Genomic DNA, 25703 nt, shown 5'->3' on the forward strand with positions numbered 1-25703 from the left:
AAAAATGTGTTTTATTCTGCGCCCCACCTCATGTACTGTTTGAGTGGAGCTGTTTTAATCTGTCAGCAGCTCAGCGGTGTAACAGAAGCAAGGAAGGTCATGATTCAGCAATAAAGTCTGCACATGAGTGTGTGTGTGTGTGTGTGTGTGTGTGCGTGCGTGCGTGCGTGCGTGCGTGCGTGCGTGCGTGCGTGCGTGCGTGCGTGCGTGCGTGCGTGCGTGCGTGCGTGGGCAAAATATCAGACTCAGGAGGACATGATTATTCCATTTCACCTAACTGTAGACAAACAAACATAGCATGCACACATTTGAGAGAACCATTAACAGGAGTCAAAAAAGTTTAGTAATAAACATGTTATTTCCCACTTATTTCAATCAAGATTAACCTAAGGCTCCTCATACAATTCACTACAATTTGCACAAGGTGAATGGCATCTAATCTCTAAGGTACCCACTCTGATAAGTGTAAGACAGGTCATGTTTAACTAAAACCAAAACAAAAGCGGGGGATTTTGGTGAATCGTCTGGCTCAAACTATGAAAAAAGACCCAAATACACAAAAACAGACATGCAAAGACAAAGAGAGTCACAGCAGTACAGGCATTTTCAATTAGCCACCTACTAAGACTACGTCTGTGCCAAAATGAAACAGCAGAAAGATGCAGGTAGTAACTTTAAAAGATACACACACATACACACAAAGATAAAAATTTGACTTGACTGGTTAATTTTCTGCCTGGTTGGCAGGCACGTTTGTCAGTTCAAGGTGCCTGCATCAATATGCAAATGGCTCACTTTCCTGACCTTGGCGTAATTATGCACTATGGATCAGATTCTAAGGGGGCCAGTCCACTGTGGGAGCTTTCTGGCTGACACAGCATATTGATCCCTGTAGGAGGAAATTGCATGTCTTCCTGCGGTGTCATTGTGTCTTAACGCGATGTGAATAAGACTAAGTCAATTGCTCTTCCTGAAATTAGATGTTGTGTGACATAATTTTATGGGAGGTGAAGTCAAATTGGTAATGGCAGAAAACAACTTACCGTTAAAACTCTATATCCACCATCATACTTTTCTAATCTAAGGATGCTGCCTCCACCATGTTTCACGACAGGAACCGTGTGTTTAGAGTGATTTAAAGTGCAGAAAACCTACCTTAACATTTTTACAGAGGGCTGCATCCATACGGAGATGTAATAGATGAGCCCTATTTACTAAATAGATGATTTCTGAAGACAATCCCTCTAAGTTAGGGGCATCAGAAAATGCATGCCCCCATATAAATGCCACTCTTTGTATTTGGAAAAATTAAAAAAGCAGTGAAAGACTTTACCTAGAGCCCCATTTATGTTAAACTTTTTGAATCAACTTACATTAGTGCAAGTAAATGTGAGGATACAAAGACAATCAACACACAGAGCCAGGAGAAAAATCTCTGACTGGTTGTTTCTAGGTAGAAATCTTTTTTTTTACTTATTTGAAAAATAAACCGAACTTTACTTCAGTGTGTGAAAACTAAATTGAAATGTATGAAGTTCACTTTGAATTTGTCTACATGATTATACCGAATCAACTTTTTAAAAATGTATATATCGCAGATAACCTCAATTGAACTGAAAGTAGTTACTGCAGTTTGCACCAACATGACAGCGTGGTTTGTAGTCAGGGCTTCAATGAGCCACCAGCATTGAAGCTGCTAATGAAGAGTGAGTCAGGCTGTAAGACAGGCTGGCGGATGAAGATGGTGATTAATGCAGCGAGCTCCGTCCCCTCCTCTGGTCTGCTGCCACATGCAATATGCCAGTGAGTCAACGTTACTCTCCGCTGCACTCATCCAGCTGCTCGTCTGATACTCTACTGGGAAGGTGTGACTCTGTTGGTGCTTGTGATTCAGATCCGTCTGCTTTTCAATAATTCTCAACCAGTGCATTGGAGAGTTGGAAAAGACACTATTTGCACACCATAACAAACCCACATTTGGACACGTTCAGCAATCAGTTTCTATTGAATCATGATCATATTCTGCCCAAAAGGATCTGGCCGTTCTCGTCCACGAGGAAAACAGGAAAGATGAAGTGGAGGAGGTGAGAAAATGGACAAGACAAGTCAGAGAGGATAAGTGTGAAAGAGTTATAATGCGAGTATTTCCCAAATGGCACCACACAGTACAAATGCCATCCGATGTCCACCAGCTTAGCAAACACTGATGTTGCAGAGTTGGCACAGAGGAAGTCCAAATATGGCTATGCTAACAGGAACTCAAAGCGAGGCTGTGTCTGTCACAGTGGTGATATCTGTGATGTGGCTATCTGCAGTGTGGGGATGGCTGCTGAAATCCTGAATATCTGTTTTACAGGCTGCAGGAGTCTGAAAGGGAGGTATGAATGACATTCAATTTGGTGGAAATGAGAGAGCTTGGGATGTGAATGGCTGGAGAAATGAATGAGGATGAGAGCGGGGGAATTTAGAGGCTGGCGTACAAAGTGAAAGGGAAGAGATGCGGAAGGGGCGCAGGCTGAGATACATAAATGTGAAAAGGCATAATTGGCAAGTGCAAAGATAAAGAAGGGAGCACAGATGAGAGCGGGTGGTATGACGTAGTCACAGTCGTTCTCCAACTCTCTCTTCTCTCTGCTGCAGCGTCTACTCCAACAGCATGCTTGATGAGAGACAAGACAGGTCCCAAAACACATACAAAACACACACACACACCGGCAGCGCCAGGTTAAGCACTGAGTCTGGCACAAATACTGAACTACTATCAGCAGCATAAATAATATTTCACACACCAACACATTTTTTTTCTGTTACCAATGGTTTACTGATAAAAAGACAGAAAATCAAATCCTTAAACAAGTCATCCTGCACCAGTACTCCAAAGTTATGATTTCCAAAATCCCTAAAGTTTTATGCTCTGCAATTTGCTACTGGTGTGTTTATTTCTAGTGGAAAACTAGAGATAGTGCTGCAATGACTGGATTTTTCTCCAATGAGTATAGAGCAAGGCAGTGCTGCCCTTCCTGCAGTTACTGAACACTGTCTGTGTTTTATATTTCTCCAGGTTACAAGAAAACAAAAAAACTGGCCGTTTCAGAAATCTTTATGATCACAAAAAATACATACAGGTATGAAATATCAACTAGTAGCAGCTGATCTGCTAAGCAGCTCACTGATGGCTGGCTCCAAGAGCAGATAGCCTGACTAATTGAACGGCTAATATGAACTTGTTAGACTGTTAGCGAACGCCAACAAGGGATCACATAAGCGCAGCACTATCAGATTTTGGTTTAGTCTATTTTGTCACAGAGCCAGGTAACATAGGAATATTTTATTTGTTTCTTTGGAATGATTACATATTAGAAGTGCCCCTTTATTATCCACTTTTAAAACTTGTATTAAGAGACATTCTTATTCTTTGGCTTTTATCACATGTTGAGACACATGTTTGCTCTTACCTCTTTTATTACATTTTATAGTTTCTATTGATGTTGTAGTTAATACTACCCATACTCAGACCTTCACAAAAACACAAAATTTAAAAACAAGACTCGTTCTGCTTGTTATAGAAGGAAGGACATGAGAGAGAGAAAGAAAAAAAGAGAGAGAGTGCATCTATCTGGATTAAAGCTTTACCTTTTAATACCCTGGCCTTTTCAAATCAGTGTACCTTCTCCCTCTTTCTGCACACGCACACACACGCCACACACACTGAATTACACTGCCGTCTAAAAATGCTGACATATCAACCTAATACCCATGAGCAACCAGAGTAATGTTGGATTGAAATGTAGATTAAAATTGGTACTGGTGGATTTGTTTTTTCACTGCTCTCTAACAGCCATTCATGAATTATGACAAAGACTGAAGAGAAACAGCTGTCTGGCAATCTAGCCAACCACTGTACTAATAATGAGAGCCAAAGGTAAACTGCACTCTAGGCTAGCGTGTGTAATCAGACAATGATGTCATGCCACTGAGTCCCTGTGGGAGGTTTCCACATCTCTCCTGCAACAACACGAAGCTTAATTTCCTGACTCGAGAGGCCGATGCTCCGAATGTAACCGAGGACCGTCTCTGGATTGAGTTTCTCAGACTCCTGGGGAGTAAAATTACAAAGCTTCAAGCAATCAAAGGGAATCTAAAAGTCTTCACCGACCAGAATACTTAAACTTAAAGTGTAACTAACCCCCCTCTGAAAGCTACACCCCGTCTGTAGCAAATCTAGAAAGAAAAGAAATCCAGCAAAGTGGTCGGAGCCAAGAGACAGCCGAGTGTGGGGATGATCAGAGGGAGCGAGTAGGGCTGTGATCAGGATGAAATAAGCTCTTATCGTCAACTTATCGTCTTTGTCGCTATATCTGTCAATTTTCCAGACACCTCATGACTTTTTTTTCTCTTCAAAACAACAACTAGTAATAAATCTGGCGACTCTTTTTCTGTGTTGTTGGAGACTTTCGTGGCGACAACGCTCTGCAGCTCGGCTGCAGGCAGCCTGTATGTACAGTACCTAGCAAGAAGAAAGAGCGGCCAGCAATTAGCCGCTATTAGCTTCTTCCGCTTCTTCAGCACCTCACTGCATTCAACGCTATACCTTCACCAATAGTCAGAGCAGCAGAAAGAAGACCGATTCCACTCTGTGTTCACATCACAAATACATCACACATTAGTAAAGCTGAGCAATGCTATCAATCAATGTTTGCCAGTTGCCATGGCAATACTTGCTACTCCAAAATCCTGACTGGCCACCAGGCGAGAGGGAGCTGGGGGAGAAGGGAGGGAGCGTTTTTATACCAAAAGTAACCAAGTTGTACCAAACCCTACCGATGCAACCAACAGGAAAAATTCAACTACCTAAGAACCATTTGACCAAAGAAGCCTGTAGCAAGACACTTTTAGGCAAAAATAATGCCGCACTAAAAGAATTGCACAAAAATGTCAAAATGTGCAAAGAAACATGAAGACAGAACACTAATTAACCTATTACAGATAGAGATTATGGGAATTTATATGTATGAAAATGACAAGTAAGGGCATAGCAAAAAAAAAAAAATAAGACGAAATTGTAATTTTGTCAAGTAACAATGCTACGATTTTGTACTATTCTTTTCATTATCATAAATACAAAGATATTTATCCCATAGCAACAGGCTTCAAATACTCAAATGTCACTTAAAATTTATCAGTAAATGATTATTTCAGCTGCCTTATTAAAACAGAAGTATTTGGCTTATTGTTTAGAAAGTTTAAACTAAACCGAAGAACATTACAACAGTATATTGATTAAAGGTGTTGCTAATTATGCATAAAGAGTTTGAGTATCACAACAGCAGGTTATCTCCTCTCAATGTTAAACATGTTGATGTGAGAATGGGCATCAGTGCTAATATTAGCTAAAAGAGGAGTGCTGCAACCAAACATGTCCAAAGCTCAACAGTGGATTACAGGCTAAGAGCCAAAAGAAATCAGTCTGCACCTGATATTATTTAGTAAGTTTCTGTTCATTGATTTAGTAAAACAAAACTTATTTGAGTTTTTTTTTTAAAACATTGCTTATTTGAAATAAAATTTGAGATCCATTAATTAGAATTCATTAATTAATTTCTTTGAGATGTCGTTATATGGAATGTTTGATAATCTAAATAAACATAATTCAGACTACATGGAATTATATAGCCATCAAAAAATTATAAAGTTTTATTTAAAAACAACCTGGTTTTACTTTAATGGCTGTTCATAATACTTGCTTTTTCTGATATTACTACATACCATGAAATTTACTTTTCTCTACAGCAAGGAATGACACAACAACAGTCCCTATTCTGAATTACATCACAAGGTGTTTAAAACAGGATTCAGTGCCTGCACCCTGTGCTCAGACACTGGTTTTGCAATAACCTTTCCAGTTATTAGAAAAACACAATGTTGTGTTTTATTGTAATACAGCAGGAGCATCAAATCATGTGGGAACTTTTCTACATTTCACTCCCGCCCATTCCAATCTCATTCGCCCCACTCATGTCAACCTATTGCTGGGAAATAAATTGCGGACAAGATTAAGACCTGAAAAAATGGTCCTGAGAGAGAAGAGTGGGAGGCAGAGATGGAGAGGAGTGAGTGCTCTGAAAGATGGGACAATGCAGCGCTAGGCGAGGGTGAAGTCTGCTGCCAAAGTGTAGTTACATAATTGCAGGTCAGCGAGGCAAAGTGTAATCATGATTGAGACGAGCAGGGGATGAGAAAGAGTGAGAGAAAGAGGGGGAAGAGGAAAAGAGGAGTGGACAGCCAACCCAGATGTCAACTCCTGAAAATAAAAAAATGAGCTAGTCTAGCAGAAAAGACTTCATCCTCTTAAAAATATGACATGCAGAGCTAAGAAAGAGAAGCGATTTAGAGAGGAAAGAAAAAGGATACCAATCCTAAAGAAGGAAGTAAGTAAATTAACATCCACAGACACACAAACAGCAACCCCTGACCATTTACCAAGAAAATGAAGTCTGAAAATCTCATTTGTCAAGAGACAAACACCGCATCTTCTTCCCTTCTTCAACCCATTTCACTTCCTTGCCTTCACCGTTGCTCCCCCCCCTACATCTCGCTAATACACATTATGTAACCTAGGATACAGGCTCCCGAGGAGAGGAGAAGCGCTGGGGATGAGGAGGGAAACGACTGCGAGCCAAGGGTAAAGGCAGAAAGGCAAATGCGTTTAGACGAGCGTAGAAACAGACTTGAAATCAGAAATGCAGGGCAGGCGAGGAAGAAGAGAGGTGTAAAGCATGAGAGGAGCAGTGCCGCGTCATGAGGAGCAACAGGAGGCAGAGGACAGTCAAAGGGTAGACGGAGTCAGGGGCCAAAGCCAGAAAGCTGTTTTAGGAAAATAAGATAAGACCTGACTCTGTATTCGATCATTGTAAATACACACTGTGTGAAAATCAGAGAGATTTACAGATTCTCTGATCATCAAATAGTCATGGCCCTGGCACATATTGGCTTTTATGAAGCCTCAGAGGCAGCACACAATGACAGAGAACACATTCATCATCCAAGCATAATGCACAGAAGGCAAGGAGGGCTCAGACACTCTAAACTAAAAGCTATGTCTTGTTAGAGGGCTTCGGGAAGCCTACTGAGCTCAAGTTTGCACCACCTGAAACACAACATGACAGCTTCTGTCATAATTCAGCGCTAGCAGTACAGTTTAAGAGGGGGTGCAGTTTAAATTTCTGTATATTGTGAGTGTGTGTGTTCTGGTGGAGATTGCGTGTGTATGTGTATGTGTGTGTTGGATTTAATCAGCAGAGGAACATGAGGTCTGGAAGGACTCCCATATGTGGGATTTGTGAAAATCTGAAGCTCAGTACTTTTCTATCTCAAAATCTTTCTTCTTGCTCTATTTTTCCTCTTTCATGTACAGAATAATGAGAACACCACAGATAATCAGATTCCTCCCATGATCTGGAGAAGTCATATCTCTTCCTTTCATCTCCAAAATAAAAAGTTTATACGCACAGTTTTGTGCAAGTTAGGGTCAATTTAAGACTTGTAAAACCACTTTTGAGATCGCAATCTATACACAATCGTAATTGAAGACAAATACCTTCTGTGTTAAAAGTATCTCATCCTGAAAGAGGAGTAATATAACTGGAGTATTTTTGTTTGAATTCCCTAAACCTGATCAGGCCAACCAAATTTGGCCATAAATACAACTGCATCTGGCCTACAGGATAATTTGATGCCATTGGGCCTCGCTCCCTGAAAACGACCGATCAAACTGAATTTATAGTAGCGCCGGGGATTCCGCTGACATCACCGATGTCTATAATCGACTGCCAAACAGGAAATACCTCACTTGTTGAACCCTGCCAGCATTTCACTTGCTGGTCAAGTAAAAGATGTCGAAATAGCAATAATACCTGCTATGACTTACTGAAGAATTTTTAATCAGTATGACTTACAACAACATTTAATTTCCCTTCGGGATCGATGAAGTATTGTTGAATTTGAATTTAAGAAAAACATCGAGATTGCCTGTGACCACCCCTAGCAGGCAACATTTACCTTCCTAATACACAGAGAACATGCTCACAATGAGTTAATTGTTCATGTAATCAGTTCCTTCACTAAATGTAAACAATCAAAGCTTTTTGATGTGAATATTTGTTGTAACACTGTCACATATTCTTGGTTTTTGTTAGATCACTTAAAAACAAGAAAAAAAAATTCTAACAGGTAAGCAGCCAAGGAAACAGATGAGTCATTGGTAATTTTTAAATCTTTTCTTTATGCTCTGGAAAAGCACATCATCACAACGTTTCTCCATGTTGTCCATTGATGGCATTTACAGCCATTTTTAGGAGCTCTGTAGTTTGTATAATAAGCTCAGCAGACTCAGTTCCACCAGCTGTTTGTTAATTGCTGCTGCCACTAATCTGGTGGAGATGTGTGGGGGAGGCGAAAGGGAGGGGTAATCTGCAGGGCAGAAGTTTGGCTGGGGCTGCAGCTCCAAGGCGGAGCTTTGGGTAAAAAGGTGGTGCTATGAGTGAGGGGGCATTAAAGCACCCCTGACTGTCTGCCAATAGAGATTAAAGGATTTCTCAAACATGCATGAGCAAGTCACAGCAACACTACTAACTCAACACTTCCGAAATATAAACACTACATTGTATTACTGTTTTAAAATGATTAAGCATTTTATCATAATTTCAAGACTTGTTCATTTGTGCAAAGGTATGTCTGTCTGCACTGAAGACAAAGCAAACTGCAAAGGCAAATGGAAAGTTACATAAGAAAATCACAACCAAACTAAACTATCTCTGTTCTGCATGTCATATCAGCAGTGCGAGATGGAGAGAAAAGATACAGTGACTAAGCAAAGAAAGCGCGCACTGAAGACTGAACAAAGTAGAATGAAGGACACTTGAAGATTGGCAAATAAGTAGAAATTTAGCATGTAAAGTGCTAACAAATATTAGAAAATTCATAAATGCACTGAAGTAAGACAAGATTTTATGAAGCCTCATAAAAGACAAGACAAAAAAAAACAGAGGAACGAGTTTAAGATTCAGAAGTGGAGGTGCAGGATTCTGTGCCTGCAGCATTACAAGCATCATTATGTAAGAGTGCTAGGGGCCACATCACAGACAGCCAGCTCTGTTCTAAAAAAGATCCTATTGGACAGACAGACACACATACTCAACATATACCCAACCATTAAGCAAATATAGTATTTAAAGATGAGCTGCAATAACAGGCTGAGAGAGGATGAGGAGGGCACCTAGAGGAATAAGTGGAAGATAGAACCATAAAAAATGTGAGTGAAAGATACCGAAAGTCTGTTTCAGAGAGAAAAGACACTAAGTCAACCTGAGGACTCTGACTTTATGCTACATATTAAACAGCAGCTGACAAACTGAAAAATCATAAACATGTGCATAATAAATATAACATGAAAACAATGGAAGGCCACTTATGTAGAAAAACCTAGAGATACAAGTTCTTGGTAACGCAATGGTCCAAAGGATGCTACTGACTCCTCCAATGACAAAAAGGTACAAATTTGATACTGAGAGTCTATTCATCATAATCTATTTAGCTTTGACCGGCCCTTCTAATAAATTTTGACTGCATTTATCTTAGAGACTTTTGTCCTTTGTCCTTGGAAATTAGATCTCAAAGAGTGGAAATAACTGAAGGCAAAACATGTGGGCCCAAAAAATGTAAAAAATAAATGCAAATAAGCTGGTATTTTAACACAGTTTAATGAGGTAAATGCCCCTGACTCCCCACACCCCAAATAATTTTATATCTATGTGAAAATCTTTGTATTTTCACATAGATAAAATACAGGGATATAAATGTGTTTGTATCCACATTTATAAGTGGATATAAAATGTGAAACAGTAGAGGGTCAATGCACAATGAAAATATTTTGGAAGATAAAGAGGTGATAATCTGTATACAACTAAAACCAGTCAGAATGGTCAATGTTGTGGCTTGGGAACCTTCTTAAAAAACTGCAAAAACCTAAAATCGTTTTAGCTGTTTTAATACAGACAATCCTAATTACAAGTTATACTTAAAAACAAAAGAAATATGCTAGGAAAAAAAGTATTTCTTGATTAAGGGACAACAAATGCAACACGCAGATGAGGCATGCATTGTTGCCTTATGTTTGCTTAAAAAAGAGAGAGCACACACTTGAATTGAGAAAATTTATACCACATGACAAACAATTTAACACGTCATGACACAACAGCTGCTACTGCACATGATCAGAAGTCATGCAGAGGTTCTTAAGACTAAATTCTGTCACAGGTTATGGAAGCGTATAAATCACCTTTATCAGACAAGGCTTGAGGCAAGAGCGCATCACCGGAGATAACTAGATGGATTGGGACATCGATGACGCACTCACACTGCTATTACCTAGCTGATAGGGCTTTCCCTGCCCATAGCTCAGGGATAATAGAGGGATGACGCAGCTGATGTCTCACAAACAGACGCCTGCCTTCCATCAGCACAAAGACATGCCTTTTCTTGCTTGCTCAGGATAAAATGAGAAGCTGGAGCTGATGTCGACTGAAGTGGATATAATTTTTCTACTGGTTATTTAAGACGCGTTCAGTCAGTCATCCCTTGAAATACATCTTCCTCTTCTATGTCCATATTTACATCAAATATCATTTATTGTTATTCTCACTGTAGATTTTACATGATTTCTGTGTCCATAGTCAGGCCAATTAGATTTTGTGAAACAACATACAGCGGTTTTCACAAGGAAAATGGCTTTTAGTTTTCAATTTGAGTCTGAATTCAGTCAGATGACCCTTCTCTGAGGTCAACACGATGCTCCAGGTTGGAAGATCAGCTTGTGAGAAGTGATTCTGTAGCAGCCACACTTCCTTCCTTCCTACTACCGCTCTCTGCTGGAGAGGGCTGAGCAGAGAGAGGGGCCACAGAGGAAGGGAGGAGATGGAAAAGAGAAAGGAGATGGAGGAAAGAGAAAAGGTAATGTGAGTCCGGATGAGAAAGGATCAAATGAATAAGATCAGAAATACTTGTCCAGATTAGCTCCACCTTGGTGCCGAAACCATAATATCAGCACATAATCGGTTAGTGGACTTACTCACAGAAACCATGCCTAAGCTGTCGGTTGTAGAATATTGTGCCAGCAACATTAGTAAATCACGTGCCAGAAAGGACTCCGTTTGAATTCACATCAACACACACACACACGCACACCCCTACACACCGACATCCAGTAACACTTCAGCAAACATCTGCAGGCACTTGAGCTGAGCTGGGACTGAAATTAGATTGTTAGGTTTGCTTGCTGCTAGTTGGAGCTTAGAGACCGTCTGCAATTAAATTCTTACTTGCTTGCTATCATCAACAATACAGTGCTGACTGCTGTCATGATGGTTTCAAACATTTATTCCCTCCATTAAATTAAACTTAGCATGTTTTTGTTGACGTATCCATTTAATTTAACAGATGCTTAGAACAGATAAATGTGTGGATGTGCCAAAACTTTCTCCAGTGGAACAGAAACAAAACTGAAGTTATTATTTTTGGACCTAAAGAGGAACGATCTAGAGTCAATGCACAGCTTCAGTTATTACAACTAAAACCTAGCGATCAGGTCCGAAACCTGGGAGTAGTGATGGACTCTGACCTGAACCTTCAGAGTCACATAAAGACAGTAACAAAGTCGGCCTTCTATCACCTGAAGAATATTTCTAAGATTAGAGGACTAATGTCTCAGCAAGATCTAGAGAAATTCATCCATGCGTTTATCTTTAGTTGTATCGATTACTGCAACAGTGTCTTCACAGGTGTGCCTAAAAAAAAATCAGGCAGCTGATCCAGAATGCTGCTGCTCACGTTCTCACTAAAACCAGGAAGTTAGAGCACATCACACCAGTTTTAAAGTCATTACACTGGCTCCTTGTAGCTCAAAGAATAGACATTAAAATACTGTTGTTAGTTTATAAATCACTGAACGGCTTAGCACCACAATACATTAAAGACCTGCTGCCGTTGTATTAATCCTCCAGACCTCTCAGGTTCTGGTCTGCTCTGCATTCCCAGAACCAGAACCAAACATGGAGAAGCAGCATTCAGCTTCAATGCACCACAACTCTGAAACAAACTTCCAGAAAACGGCAAAACAGCTGAAACACTGAGCTCCATTAAATCTAGACTAAAATCTCAGCTGTTTAGAGCTGCTTTTGAAACCTAATCCTGAAACATTAATCCATAATATGATGTTTAAAATGTAGTTGTTGACTGTGTGTTCTATGATTTTGTAATTTTGTGTTTTTATGATGTAAAGAGATAAGATAAGATAAATCTTTATTGTCAAAGCACTTTCAAATGTCTTGTTGCTAAAAGGTGCTATACAAATAAAATTTGATTGATTAATTTAGAAAACTTTCGAATTCTGATTGTCCTTAATGATCATCAGTGTGAACAGTGCTTTGTACAATGTCTAATGATTGTCATCTTGTCATTTAAATTCAGCATTTTTCAATAACTACATCACATCACTTCAAAATAGATTCATATATTGGTTAAGACAAACTTTTTTCTAACTGAGTGACACACATAATCTTTAGAAGAACGGTATAATTTTTAGACTCTAAAGAATTGCCAACCCATCTAGGATGTAGTCACCTTTTGCCCACTTGCCACCAGAAATTAAGTTTAAAAATAAAATAAAAAAATTAAATCATAAATTACATTTTTTATGGCAATAAAAAGTTTGTTCAATTCCGTTCAATAATGGCTATAATAAAAAAATGAGACTAAACCAACCAGAACTAACCAACTCAACCACAGCATTAAACATCAAGAGCTCTCTGTCAGCTGCAACTTTAAAATTTAACAAATGTCTTTAAAACTGGCTGGTGCTGCTAACAAACCTGCAGAAGGATCTATTTTAAAATTAAAAATTAAAGTTCAGTCCTTACTTTCAAACTAAGCCATTTTAATATTTTCTCAAAGAGGTAAGCTGTCAAGCCAAACAAGTTCACCCTGGTAACTCTTGTAAGGAGTCAGTTAAAGTAACACGCTTTACATTAAACATGGAAAAGAAAAGCTTGATCTCCGAATACCAGCATTGAGCGGCCCAGTTGAAATTCATCCTAAGAAATTTAATTCAATGGGAGAAATCCCAGACAGATCACTGAAGGGAGATGAGAATCGAGCCGAATTATGTAGAAAGGCTATGACCATGCTAATCCTAACACAAAATGTAACAATAACAAAAAATGAAAGGCAAGGTATTGGAGTCATTATCTTGTATATTTTCAACAAATAAGATTTCACATTTCAAAAGATTTCTAATGCTTCAAAAATATGGTGGTAAGAAATAACTGAAAGAGTAGTTATTTTGCTTCATCCTGTAGTATAAGCTGCTTGATGGAAGGGCACAAAAAGGCAGGAGTAAATGTTTGCAAAAACTCTGATAAACATGCCCCAGTCTTCCCAGGAAAATCTTAAGTGGATGTAGGAATCCATAATGACTGGAATACAGTCCGTCAGTCTGTTTACAGCTAACAAAATGCTCATATAAGGCAAAAAAACAGCCCATTGAAAATAAAACATTGTGTCAATAGTGGACTGATGTGTAGATGACTTTGGGCCCTGAATGCAGCAAATGGGGAGATTAAGACAGCCAAGATATTTAAGTGAGAAAGTTTGACAATATTTTAGCAGTTTAACAATAATCAACATGAACATGATTGCTACCTAAATTAATTTGGTCTTACTGCATCATCAGTCATTATTAAAGTAAGGGGCTCACCCTCACAACCCAAAATGTTCATTGTATTCTATCACTTCATTTGTTCATTATTTTGCCATTAATTTTTATATTTCTTCCCCCAAAAAACTCTTGTGTTTACTTCAGTCACATGACTTAGCTGTTCTAGCCAGCAGATTGGATTGAAGAGTCCAGTGTATGGCCCAGATGATGTGAACGGTGTACAAACCACACCCACCTGGTGGACAAACTCAGAAACAGAGGAAAATAAAATGTGCAGAAACTATAAAAATCAAACAGTTGTCTAAACAAAAAGGGAACAGATTTAAAAATCTGTTGCTGAATATGAACGCAAGCATCTACTGAGAAAAAGAAGAACATCAAAATTGCAAAACACAAAAACTAAAACCTGATAATTACTTTGAATACTTTGTTGTTTATCCCAGGGTTGCTGGAACAAAACCACAACAATCTCTTCTTGAAGGCCCAGGCTTGGGAGTTCTTGCAGTCTATTCTTGATACATTTTCTTGGAAGAACTTTCTTGGAAGAACTTTCTTCCTGTGTATTGCCTAATAATTATAGTGTGATTGGCCAGAGATTTGGAGAGTTTGTTGTTACAACACAGAGATGCATGAGAGACATCCCATGAGTTCTTTTTAAATTTGAAATAGCCAGAAAGAACTTTGTTTTTGCAAAGTTGAGTAAAACCACAGATTTAAGGCAAAGATACAATAATACTCCAAATCAAACCTAAGTCTATGGTTCAAGATTACTTCAGTTTTCTTCTAACCTTGGGTTAGTCTAGCTGTAAATAAGAGTCACCTGCCTTATATGAAAGGTATTCTTTTATTAACGTTAGTGGTGAGAGAGGAGAAATAGGACGAGCATCTTATAATCTTATACTAAAGTCGGAACTTTAGTATAAGATTATTTTACTGACTCTAAGGTTTTTACTCATCCCTACCATGGCTGCCCATAAATGTGGACAGTTATATGTGACATTAAATAAAGAACTTTCTTTTTCTCGTATAACCCTCAATATCAACCATCCTATCTTCAATCCTCCACCAGTTTCCCAGCATTTTCTTTAATATGCTGCATTAGCCCATAACAAAACTATTTTACGGTCATTTAATCTACTCAGATTATCCGTCATACCCAGTGATTTCCTGCATGATTTGCGCTCTCGAGTGTGAGTAACAGCCGTGGAGTCTTTTAGCTACAAGTGGCGTAGTGAATGAGTCAGAATAGTGTGTTCACCCCACTCATGGGAGGTGTGGGGGTGACCGCACACATGCTCTAGTCTACACACCTCATCAAGGACATTCACCATCATTAAAAATTTAATACACACATACAACCACAAGTTGGAAGAGGTTTTACGTCTTCTACTTTTACTAGAAACAAAGAAAATCCCTCTGCAACAACAGAATCCTTGTGACACAAAAATAACACACACACACAATAGCACAACCCCTCTGTGCTCTGTTTATCAGAGCCAGGACCATCGATCACACTTGCCTGGTTGCCCGGGTAACCCCGTTATTATTCAAAGCACGGAGCAGCAGCTTGCAGAGAGGGCTGAGGGTACTGTGTATGTGCTGATTAGGTGGTGGAGGTTCCCATTGGCTCACAGGCCCCTTTCTGTGCATCCACTTTCCCAGTACTCTACCTGATCTGCATACCTATGAGAGAAGGCATTATTCCCCACACACACACACACACACACACCCCACATGCATGCACACGCCTGCACAGCGGAGTGACATCTTAGTGTGCCGCAACTAAAGAGAATCCATCGCTCCAAAATGTACTAATTTCTACCAGCAGCAACACACCACATCCCTGCTCCCCGCCTGCTATATTTTCATTCAGAATCTTTCTGACATTTTTTTTTTGCCGTCTTTCTCTTTTTATGCTGCATTTCATTCAGCATGCAACACTATCTGCTGCTCACTCCCTCCCTTTGTTAATTCACATTCTGCGGCTGCAACACTCATTCATAAACAGCACCACTCCTTACAGCAGCAAAACGACGGGAAGGGCTGATTGGAGGGAGGGTTGCCCCTACTGACTTACTGACTGCTGCATAGAGAGGGCTCCCTGAACGCTGCAGGCAACCAATGAGGACCCAAAAAGGAGATGAGAGAGGAGGAAAAGGATGAGTGAATTTGATTCCATCAAACCGCCCTTCCTCGTTCATTCATTCATTCACTCCAGCCTGCAGCCATTCATCTACTTAAACCGTCGCTCATTCACACATCTCTTGCCAGTTTTGTACAGTACCTGCTGCGGATGTTTCAGCCGTTATACCTACAAGGCACTGCAGTGGTGTGCAGACCTTTCTGTGCACAGACAGTAAACATATACGCATGAAGGTGTTCTTGATTGTGTGATTTTCCCCAGGAAGAGGCCGCAGGATACTGCAGGCAAAACTACACTTACTGTCTTCATTCACAATGTAGCTACATTGTTAACTGTATTCCCTGTGCCCTAAGAAAAAACATGTTAGTTCATCAATGCTGGTCTTTGTCAACAAGCAAGTCACATGGTTCCTACACCTATTCCTGTCACAACTCCACACTTCTCCAAACTTAAATTTCTCTGAGTTCTCAGTTATTTTAGCCCTTTTTTAAGTACAGAGGGCAGATGTAAAAGCTACACAAGAATCTGTGTAATTTGACGCAGATATTTATTTGGCAGGCAGGCTTCAAAGGAAGGAGAAAGAGGTGGAGGGATAAATAATTAATTACTCTCCTGAGATGACATCAAGCAAAAAGCAAACATCACTGATATGGAGAAAAACAATCGACAGACTAATGTCCAAATCCGGCTACCGGGGCATTCAAGCTCCTCCAAACCCCACTGGAGACATGACCGTCAGACAAGAGCAGATTCCACAACGGGTACAACACAGTCTTCTTCAAAATGCCCTAAACATGGTCTGTTTATAAGTGATTTTATTGCAAAATATAACTTTCTATTCCTGCTTATGTTTTATAAATTGACAAACCCAAGAAAACTAGTTGGTTCTATATTCATCACTTTTTGAAATACTACCAATATACAGCAAAAATATTATTGTCAGAAACTTTTAACGCCACAAACTCTGACTTTAAAAGACAGGCATTTACCAAACAGGGATTTTTGTGTTCCATAGGACAGACAAGAATACTTGAATACATTTATGTTTACTTTTCCACAGTGTATAAAGAGTGACAGAATAATGAAAACAAACTATTAAGTTAATTACAGACGGAAAGGGCATCTAAGAAGCACTTTCACCACAGAATCAGGTAACTATTACTTACACTTAAATAAAATATGCCCTAAATTTTACCATGAAAAAAAATGAGCAGAAAGAGCTGGTACAGTCCAGAAGTAGTGGATCAGATTCATGCCAACATGCTCTGACTCCTGTCACCACAGGAAAGGAAGAGCTGCAATCAATAAAAGGAAGGGCAAATGTGAACGAGCCAAACTGTATGTCTGTTATATCATTCAACTTGCAATATATATATATGTGTGTGTGTGTGTGTGTGTGTGTGTGTGTGTGTGTGTGTGTGTGTGTGTGTGTGTGTGTGTGTGTGTGTTGTACATACATAGGAATGGTGAAAGCATTATGCTAATCACAAAAAACCAAATGTTTCACGGACGTTCTGAAGATTTAAATGCAAGAATCCACCACAAACAGATCTGATATCTATGACGTCTGCCACAACTTCAAACCCCAGTGATTTTCCATGCCATCAGCATTTTGTTCCTTTGTGTTGTGTGTGAGTGTGTGTGGGTACATTTATAATGCCGCAGGCTAAAATTAATTTATATGTAGGCCATTAAGTCTTTTTGAGGCAAAAAAGATGCATCCTATCAAGCAAAGAGCTTTTAATTAATTAAAAAATAGAAATATTATAGTTTTTACAGCAAGGTCTCAAATTAATCTGTTGATCACACTTTTTTAAAAGCATTATTTTACAGCTCTTCAGCTTGCATAAAGATGTCCTACATTAATTTCTTTCTCATTGACTTATCGTATAACAAAAATCCTGCTGCCAGATATGTAAATAACATTTATGAATCTTATTTTGCAAAACAAAAATAGCAGCTGAGGTACTTCACCCTACCTCCTCTTTGCAAAATTATTAATACAGGCACAATTCATAGTTTTCAATTATGAATGACATGTTTATGATTATGCCACAGCAATTAAAAAAGTTTCCTTGAATAAGTTAGAATGTTTGTTACATTTTACAAAATTATTATCAGATAATAAGACTTTCCTAATTAACCCTAAGAATATTTTGGAGTGCTGGTTATCCCTATTTTTTCTTATCGTTTAAATCCCATTAAAATATATTAAAGTCTGCCATTTAGGATTAAGTGCCTTGCTCAAAGGGCACTTAATCCTTCCACTGCAGCATGTAACAGCAGTAGAGGCTGGAACTAAACCAACAACTTTCAGTTTTCATGTAAAATTGAGTGAATTTGCAGTTTACTTTCTAGATTGGATTAAAACCACACATTTATGTACAAATGCTTGTGTCTCAAAATGTCTAAACTAATGTGTCTAACAGAAGAAGTCACAGCCCACCTACCTGCTTTTAATGGAACGTCTCACATTAAGCAGTCATTATATGCTGAAGATTGTGATGGGATGCAGTTGAAAGATCAACAAAAAACCTTTATTCATTAATGCAGTAATGGATTTGTTTATTCGTTCAGCAAGGGGTAGTTGGAGTTGGCAAAACAACCTAGCACAAAGAAACTTTAATAATTAATATGAACACTTTTAAAAAGTGGTTCAATGTTTCTGTCTTTTATTCAAACCATTACAAGAACACTGACAATATCTATATCTCTTTGTTATAACCCCTTATAGTCCATACATACATAGTCTTGTACACCTGTAAATAAATATTTATATCTTGTAGAGAACTTCTGGATAGATCTCGTTGCTTGTACTTGTGACAGTGCAATGACAATAAAGTTGAAATCTATTCTATTCTATATTGGCAGAAACTAAATTCTGGATAAAAATAAAAAACAAAACCAAGATTCCCCTCAGTTCCTCAGCAGCAGCATCCGACCGACGGACCGCTGTAGGCCTCAGAGGTCATCCTGAAGGTCTGCCAACCTATTGCACAGCGCTAAACCTGAAGCTATAAAGCTACCACACATATTTTATTTGCCTATTTAACCTTCTAATGCAGTTCTGGACATAACTGCGGAGACTGTACGTCATGCACGCCTTGTACCAGGTGTGCTGACCTCAGATGCTCGTAGAATACAACCACACATGCATCAGGATCAAAGTGCCATTACATCATCGTCCATCGTCATGGGGAACAAACATGAGCGCTGACCACTGGGAAACATGGGGTCATTACATCAGCAGCAGTAGCTCAGGGCAGGCCATAAACACAGCAAGAAGGAAGTGGGCCATCTATGAGGCGATCGCTGTTAATTCTTTGTAATAATAGAAGCGTAGACACTAGTCAGATGGACGGCCAGGGACTTCTTGATGCGATGGTGTGACACACACCTCTCCAGACCTTCGGCTGTGCATGCACCCAGGACAGAAAGAAAGAAAGAAAAATCTGCACAGAACAAAAACCCTGCAGCTCTGTTTCATAATTAGAGGATTTTTATTACGTCTTCAGACCAAAAATTTAACTAAATCTTTCTGAAGCATAAACAGCGCTGACTAAATGTCAGAGAATGAAGTGGGTGTCTTGAGTAGGCAGCGGACCTTCTGTGCAAGATATGCTATTATGAATGAGTTTACCACCCAGTTGAAAGATGAAGGATTACAAAATCAATACTGCATTTAAAGAACGCACCCTTATGTAAATGAAACAAAGGGGCCTGTTTGTTCGCTCTAATTGTAAATGCTGGTAATGCTGAGGACCGCCTACGATGAGAAAAGGACAGCATACAAAGTGAGAACAGGTAAATCATCAAGATAAGCCTTTTTAAGATGGAAAAAATAAAATTGGCTTTAGGGTTTTTTTCTTTTTACCCAAGAAAAAAAATACAAAGAAGAACCTTTAATGTATTTTAATTAAAATCCAGATCCCACCACTATGTAATCTTGTAAACATACATATTCATCACAGCTAACTAGAATATAATTGAAAATGTTTCTTTTATATAACTGTTCTCAGAAGCTTTATTTAATGTGCTAAGCTAGCACATGTAGCATTGAACCAAACCTTTAACGCATCTACATTATTGGATCTGGTGTCTCTTGACATTTTCTTGACCGTACACACACAAATGTTTCATCATACCAGCCCTACATTTTAAAGTTATGTTAATAAGAAGCCAAACAGATTGAATATAGATTATATTTACATATACTCCTGATGGTCCTGGAGAGGTGTATAGATACTGAGGCATATAGACATTGAATGAAAGTGGCCTGATATTTGTGCTTGTGGGAGCACAAATATTTTTTGTTAGCTCACTGTTCCAAATGCTAAATAGCACATAGTAATACTGTTTGCCAAATAGAATCAGACCCAGTTTATCACAGTGCCAGAAATACCCGTCCGCTTTTCCAATTTTCATTCAAGTCCTTTGAACTATTATGTGGGGTCTTTTGTCCACTGGATAGCAATAATGAATAAAAAGCTAGTTTACCAAGTTTGCCCGGACAGAAAATTTCTACTCTAGGGTGTCATTAGTCTTTTCTCATTTTGCACACTTCCATAGAAGAAGACATGGGTTCATTTCTTGCACCATTTTTTGTCTAAATTGAATAAGTTGGTGCAAAAGAGATGAGCAGTAGGTTGTATTTGAGAGGAAGTGGATCTTTGGACCTACCCTGTCAAAGAGAGTCAACTTTAATAATACTTCTGACTTTAAACTCTAAAGTCATTTCCTTAATATTTAATAAAATGTTGAGAATTGTTCATTCTTAACAACACAGTTCAGTTGTGGGGCCCTTATTATTCTCTAAACTGTATAAACTCTTGCAAATTCAAAAACCCGTATTGTTCTAGTTGATTCTAAGACAGGGCATTGCTGGGTTACAATTGAATGTGAGATCATGACAAGTTGCTGAAGCGGGTAACTAAAAAGGTGGACAGTGAAAACTGTGGGTAAAGCAATCTTAATTTAAAAATGATGGTGAAAGACATGTAACATGTGGAGCTTACACACAAAACTATTATGATGGAGTAAAAGCAATCTAGCAACAAAAAAAACTACACTGAGAAAGGGATTTAAAATCCTCATGTTTTGACACTGGCAGCAGCAAAACCTTCCAGAACTCTCCTTATCTTTACATTGCTCCCTTGTAGCTCTCCCCCTCTCTGTCAGATTTTCTTAACAGGAATGACTTCCGTCTCAGAGCTGAGAATCCCAAATCTGCACCGGATTAGTTGCATGATTTCCTCATTGACTCAGCAAAACTTCATCAAGTATTTTCCCTTGTTTTTCCTTCCTCTACGTCATCTCAGTACAGTAAAACATCTGGAAACTGTACCTGCTTCCTCTCTGCGTAGGACAACCCAAATATGACAAATGAATGTAGCTGGTGAGATTTGTGGCTGCCAACCTCTGAAAAGTGCTTGGTTTCTATAAAATATGCAATCTCTCTGAAATCTTCATGCTGATGCAGATGCTGAACTCAACGGTAGTTCTGTCTACCAGAACCTGGCGGGGTTTCCGCTTACTGTTTGACAAGGGCATGACCTTTCACCCCCTCCCTCAGGCATCCTCCAGCCAAGAGGACCAATTACATAAAACCTTTATGGTATGCCATCTGAGCTGTCGGTTGTTAAAAAGCACAAACTGCTCACAAGAAAGCAAGATTTTTTGTTTGGGAGGCTCTTCAATTTAATACAGCATTTAGAAAATAGTCAACCTAACTGTCTGGTGCAGTGTAGTATACAGGACTTCTCAGTCCTTTTAGTGTCTCTGAAAAATCAAAGGAACATAAGGGAAGAAATTCTGAAGGGAGAGAACAAGAAGGAGGTAAAGAAGCAACGGGAGCACAAGGTAAGAAGAAAGATGTAGGACAGGACGTAAGAAGATACATGAAAAATGAGGAAGGAGTACAAAGGGAAGAAAGTACTGTAGGGAGGAAATAAGGAAATATTTCCTCCCTACAGGAAGGAAATATTTCCCCAAATAGAACGGGGAAATACCTATATTTTGCCATAACCTGGAAGATATTGTAAATAAATTCCAGCATTTTTCAGACTCCTTAGGAACCCTGACTGCAGTAGGAAAGCAAGAAAAGCAATCTAGCATACAAGCCTCTATAGTCTTAGCTCGCTCTGTCGTTGGCATGCCAGGGTACTAAAAAACTAAAGAAAGAAACTGTATATTCCTAAACGTTTATCTGTATTATACCTTGCTGATTAAACACACAAATAAAACTAGTTAAGACCAAATCTAGAAAACAATGTAGGTGATCGTAAAGAAAACCAGTGCAAAACAGGCATAGAGCTTTTGACTGACCTCATCATCCCCTCCAGCTCTCAAACACCTAACAGAGACCTCCTGTGATTTCCTGACACAGATTCAACACACACACACACCTCAACCTCCCCCCCATCTCTCCCCAATGAAATGGTCCAAACCATACAGAAACAAGGCCTACATTGGAGAAATAGCTAAGTTCGGTTATAAAAGAAGTTATCCTAATGCCATTTTACCATTTTCAATGTCTGAGTATAAGTACTCAGAAAAAGGGGTATGGGGAAAAAGGGGAAAAAACAACTTAAGCAACATCTTTATCAACAGCACATCTCTGCACTTTGTTGTGATCACATATTAAAACATATCAATCCAGGAATAAGTGACTTAAGTATAAGCCAAGCATAATGCCATAATAAAATGTAGTTTCTCTTTACAGAAAAGCAGTACCATGCAGAACAGGCATGTATGAAATTGTGCAACGGAATCAAATTTATGTTAATGCAACAGTGATACCTTGTGGAAACTTGCTGTAATGTCAATAGTAGTAAAGTAAAGCCAGGGTTGTTGAAACTTTGCAGTGACACTAAAATGTGTTGAACTTTGCAAAAATCCTCTTCTGAGGTGACAGTTAACATTGTTTTAAAATTTTTACGTACTGTGATCAAACCTATATAATAATGCATTGCTAGGAGCTTTCTATTTGCATCATTTTCACTGCTTTTACCCATTCACAAAAACAATCCCCAAACTAAGTTGTTCTACGAATAGTTGTCTTCTTTTGTTAGCATTAGTTACCTCCAAAGACAAGTGCACAACTATCGTCAGTTTGCATCAAAATGGTCTCACATACAAACAGATTGGTAAAAGGGGTTGCGCCGAGCAGTCAGCTATTATGGCACTGGGATGGTGTGTTCAGGGAAATGTGCAGTGTTAGTTTTCCACCTCATCGATCATCGTCGGCATGCAAGACTAAAAGCTTGATTTCAGCAGAGCTCCTCCTTCCAGAGTGTGTGCCCTACACGGATTGTAGCAAACAAAGGTTCTTGTGGCTTTCTGTCAACAATCTTATTGCTTTCATTTGAAAAGATACACTTCCATGCATGTTTACCCCTACTCTATTTCTGATCTTTACTTGTTAGCTTATTGATAAAGCAAGTAAAGCAACAATAGTTTTCAAATAATTGATTTACAATAACTTGTTTATTATGGTTTGGATTTTTTTTTACCCTATTTAACTTTATCAGAAATACTTGGTATGCAGTTGTATTAGAAACCTATGGATGTTAAATATCAAAGTACACCAGCAAACATTCAACACCAATGGCTGGGAAGGTTTTATGACCATATTTGTTCATAATGACAGGAAGTGAAACCATATAAATGATAAGGGACAGACATAACGACACGGAGTGTCATGGATTTCATCTTTAATTTGACAGCGAACAGAGGATAGGTGACAGGAATGACTGAGCGAGAAAGCAGCCTTGACGTCTGACACGGCCACCCAAACTCAAAGCAGGGGCACAAACAGTCTGAGGCCATCAATTATCCAGGGTCCACCTCAAAAATGAACAAGGTGCTCCAAATTCTGTCACTAAAACTTTTCTGCCATTCCACATGTTTGTACAAAATGTCACTGACTGTAAAGTGAGTGCACACATCAGACTCTGTGGCAACATACAAAACATCAGGTTTGTGCTTATATTCTATTTTTATGGTGAATTGCTATCAGGTCTGGACAGAACAAAAAAAACACCAACCCAGTATGAGGATGGAATCTTCTTTTTTGATGATTTTTTCCAGAAGGTGCTTAAAACTGGAGAAATTGCCCAACCAATCATAGTGCTGCTCCGTCCTGTACCTGTCATCCCAGTAGGCAACGTCTTTGTAGCTGGAGTTTTTATCCGGCAGATACTCCATGTTGTCTGTAATAAGACAAGAGAAACAACTTCTCACTCCATATTATACCAAGAACATTTTTAAACCACACCAGTACTAAATCTAAATGGTTTTGCAACGTGCTTAGAAGACAAACTATTTAAAGACAACAGTTTTATGATAAAAACTGATAAGAGTGAAACAAACACCAATGAATTATTGGACTGAAACATCAGTGGTTTCTATTAATGTGTCAAATTCACATAAACACCCAAGTCTATAAGGGTCAATTTCACTTCCACGGGGTAAGTATTTTTCTAATAATTATATTATTAATTTAATTGCAAACTGCAGATACCAGAGCGATTTAATAAAAGCGATTTGAATTTTGCTAACACCAACATTTTCCCTTGTTATAGTTTCAAAATAGGTGGCGGTAGTTTAACAAAATATGACATTTGTAACTCCAATATCAAACAGCAGGCTGTGGGAACTTTACTAGTAGCTTTCCTAGTCACACGGCGCATGCGTGGCAGAGGCAGAGAAGCAGAAAGCCTGCAGCGTTTCCTGCATGCGAATCATAACTATTTATTTAAAGTCTACAATACATTACTTACAAGCAGTTGACTTTGAGCTGGACGTGAAGTGTTTTAAACCACTCGGCTGCCTCAGTTCCTCCGTCGAATCCGGAAAATGTCCAAACAGCGATGAATCCACGTGTTGTAGTTTGAGCAAATATCCTCCGGACACCGTGGGCTAATTTAGAGCAAGGACATACCTGTAGCACCATAAAAGTCTGAAAATTAACTTAAATTACATTAATCTAAGCTGTTGCTTTTTCTTTTTTTTAATGCAGGTCATTTTCCCAAAGTCTCTGTAAAGTGAGTGTTTTGGAGGCGGAGCAACGTGTAACACGTGGGTGTCCCGCAGTGATGAGGCTTTCAAATGCGGTTCGAAAAGTTGTCAAATCTAAGCGCTTCATTAAAATAAGCTGAGAGGATGATCAAATTTAAAGGGAATTTAGATTCCTTTTAAATTTGATTAATATTTTTATGGTTGTATGTTTTTAAACATGATTGTTAAACCTACAGTGCTATTTTAAAAAGTATGCCTCTGTACAGATTCGTGAGTTTTCTTTTTTTGCTGTCACACTTAAATGTTTCAGATCGTCATACTCCGTTATTTTAGCATCACAAGTATAAAAGTTAATAAAAAAGGTAGGTTTGAAATGCATTTATTAGGGGAAAGCTATATTAAGCAATAATGGCCTAAACAAAGTAGCTGTACTCAAAACCTGTGTGTCTATAACGTTGCATAGAGCTCAAATTCAGCAGTTTTTCACTAAATAAATTACCATTTTATATAGGTGGCAGACCTATCGTCCTATAATTTGCATGGGAAATATCTCAGCATTTCATCTTTACTTCAAGCATAAAATAAAAGGAACATCACAAGCAGGCTGCAAACCAATACCAGCTGCTGGATCTACATAGACTGATATCCTAAAATGTTCTGGGTCACATTAGCTGCCAAAAACAAATGCTTGCTGGTCTGTTATGCTTTGACACTGGGAAACATTAAGAACTGTCTGAACATCCTCCTTGAAGAGCTGAGAGCAGCTGCTAATGT

At 38.8% G+C, this 25703-nt stretch overlaps 1 protein-coding gene across 1 annotated transcript in view; it reads right to left on the reverse strand.

The window, feature by feature from the left end:
- Window positions 1–24960, reverse strand: part of LOC102233305 (endothelin-converting enzyme 2) — a 74458-nt gene extending 49498 nt beyond the window's left edge. Inside the window, exons 1-2 of the mRNA XM_005796058.2 lie at window positions 24692–24960; window positions 23957–24121 (exon numbers count right to left, since the gene is read on the reverse strand). Coding sequence (XP_005796115.1) covers window positions 23957–24116 — 160 coding nt within the window. The 5' untranslated portion in view covers window positions 24117–24121; window positions 24692–24960. The remainder of the gene's footprint in view (window positions 1–23956; window positions 24122–24691) is intronic.
- Between the last annotated feature and the right edge of the window lie 743 nt (window positions 24961–25703).

The sequence above is a fragment of the Xiphophorus maculatus genome, chromosome 6 (genome assembly GCF_002775205.1).
Source record: "Xiphophorus maculatus strain JP 163 A chromosome 6, X_maculatus-5.0-male, whole genome shotgun sequence".
NCBI lineage: Eukaryota > Metazoa > Chordata > Actinopteri > Cyprinodontiformes > Poeciliidae > Xiphophorus > Xiphophorus maculatus.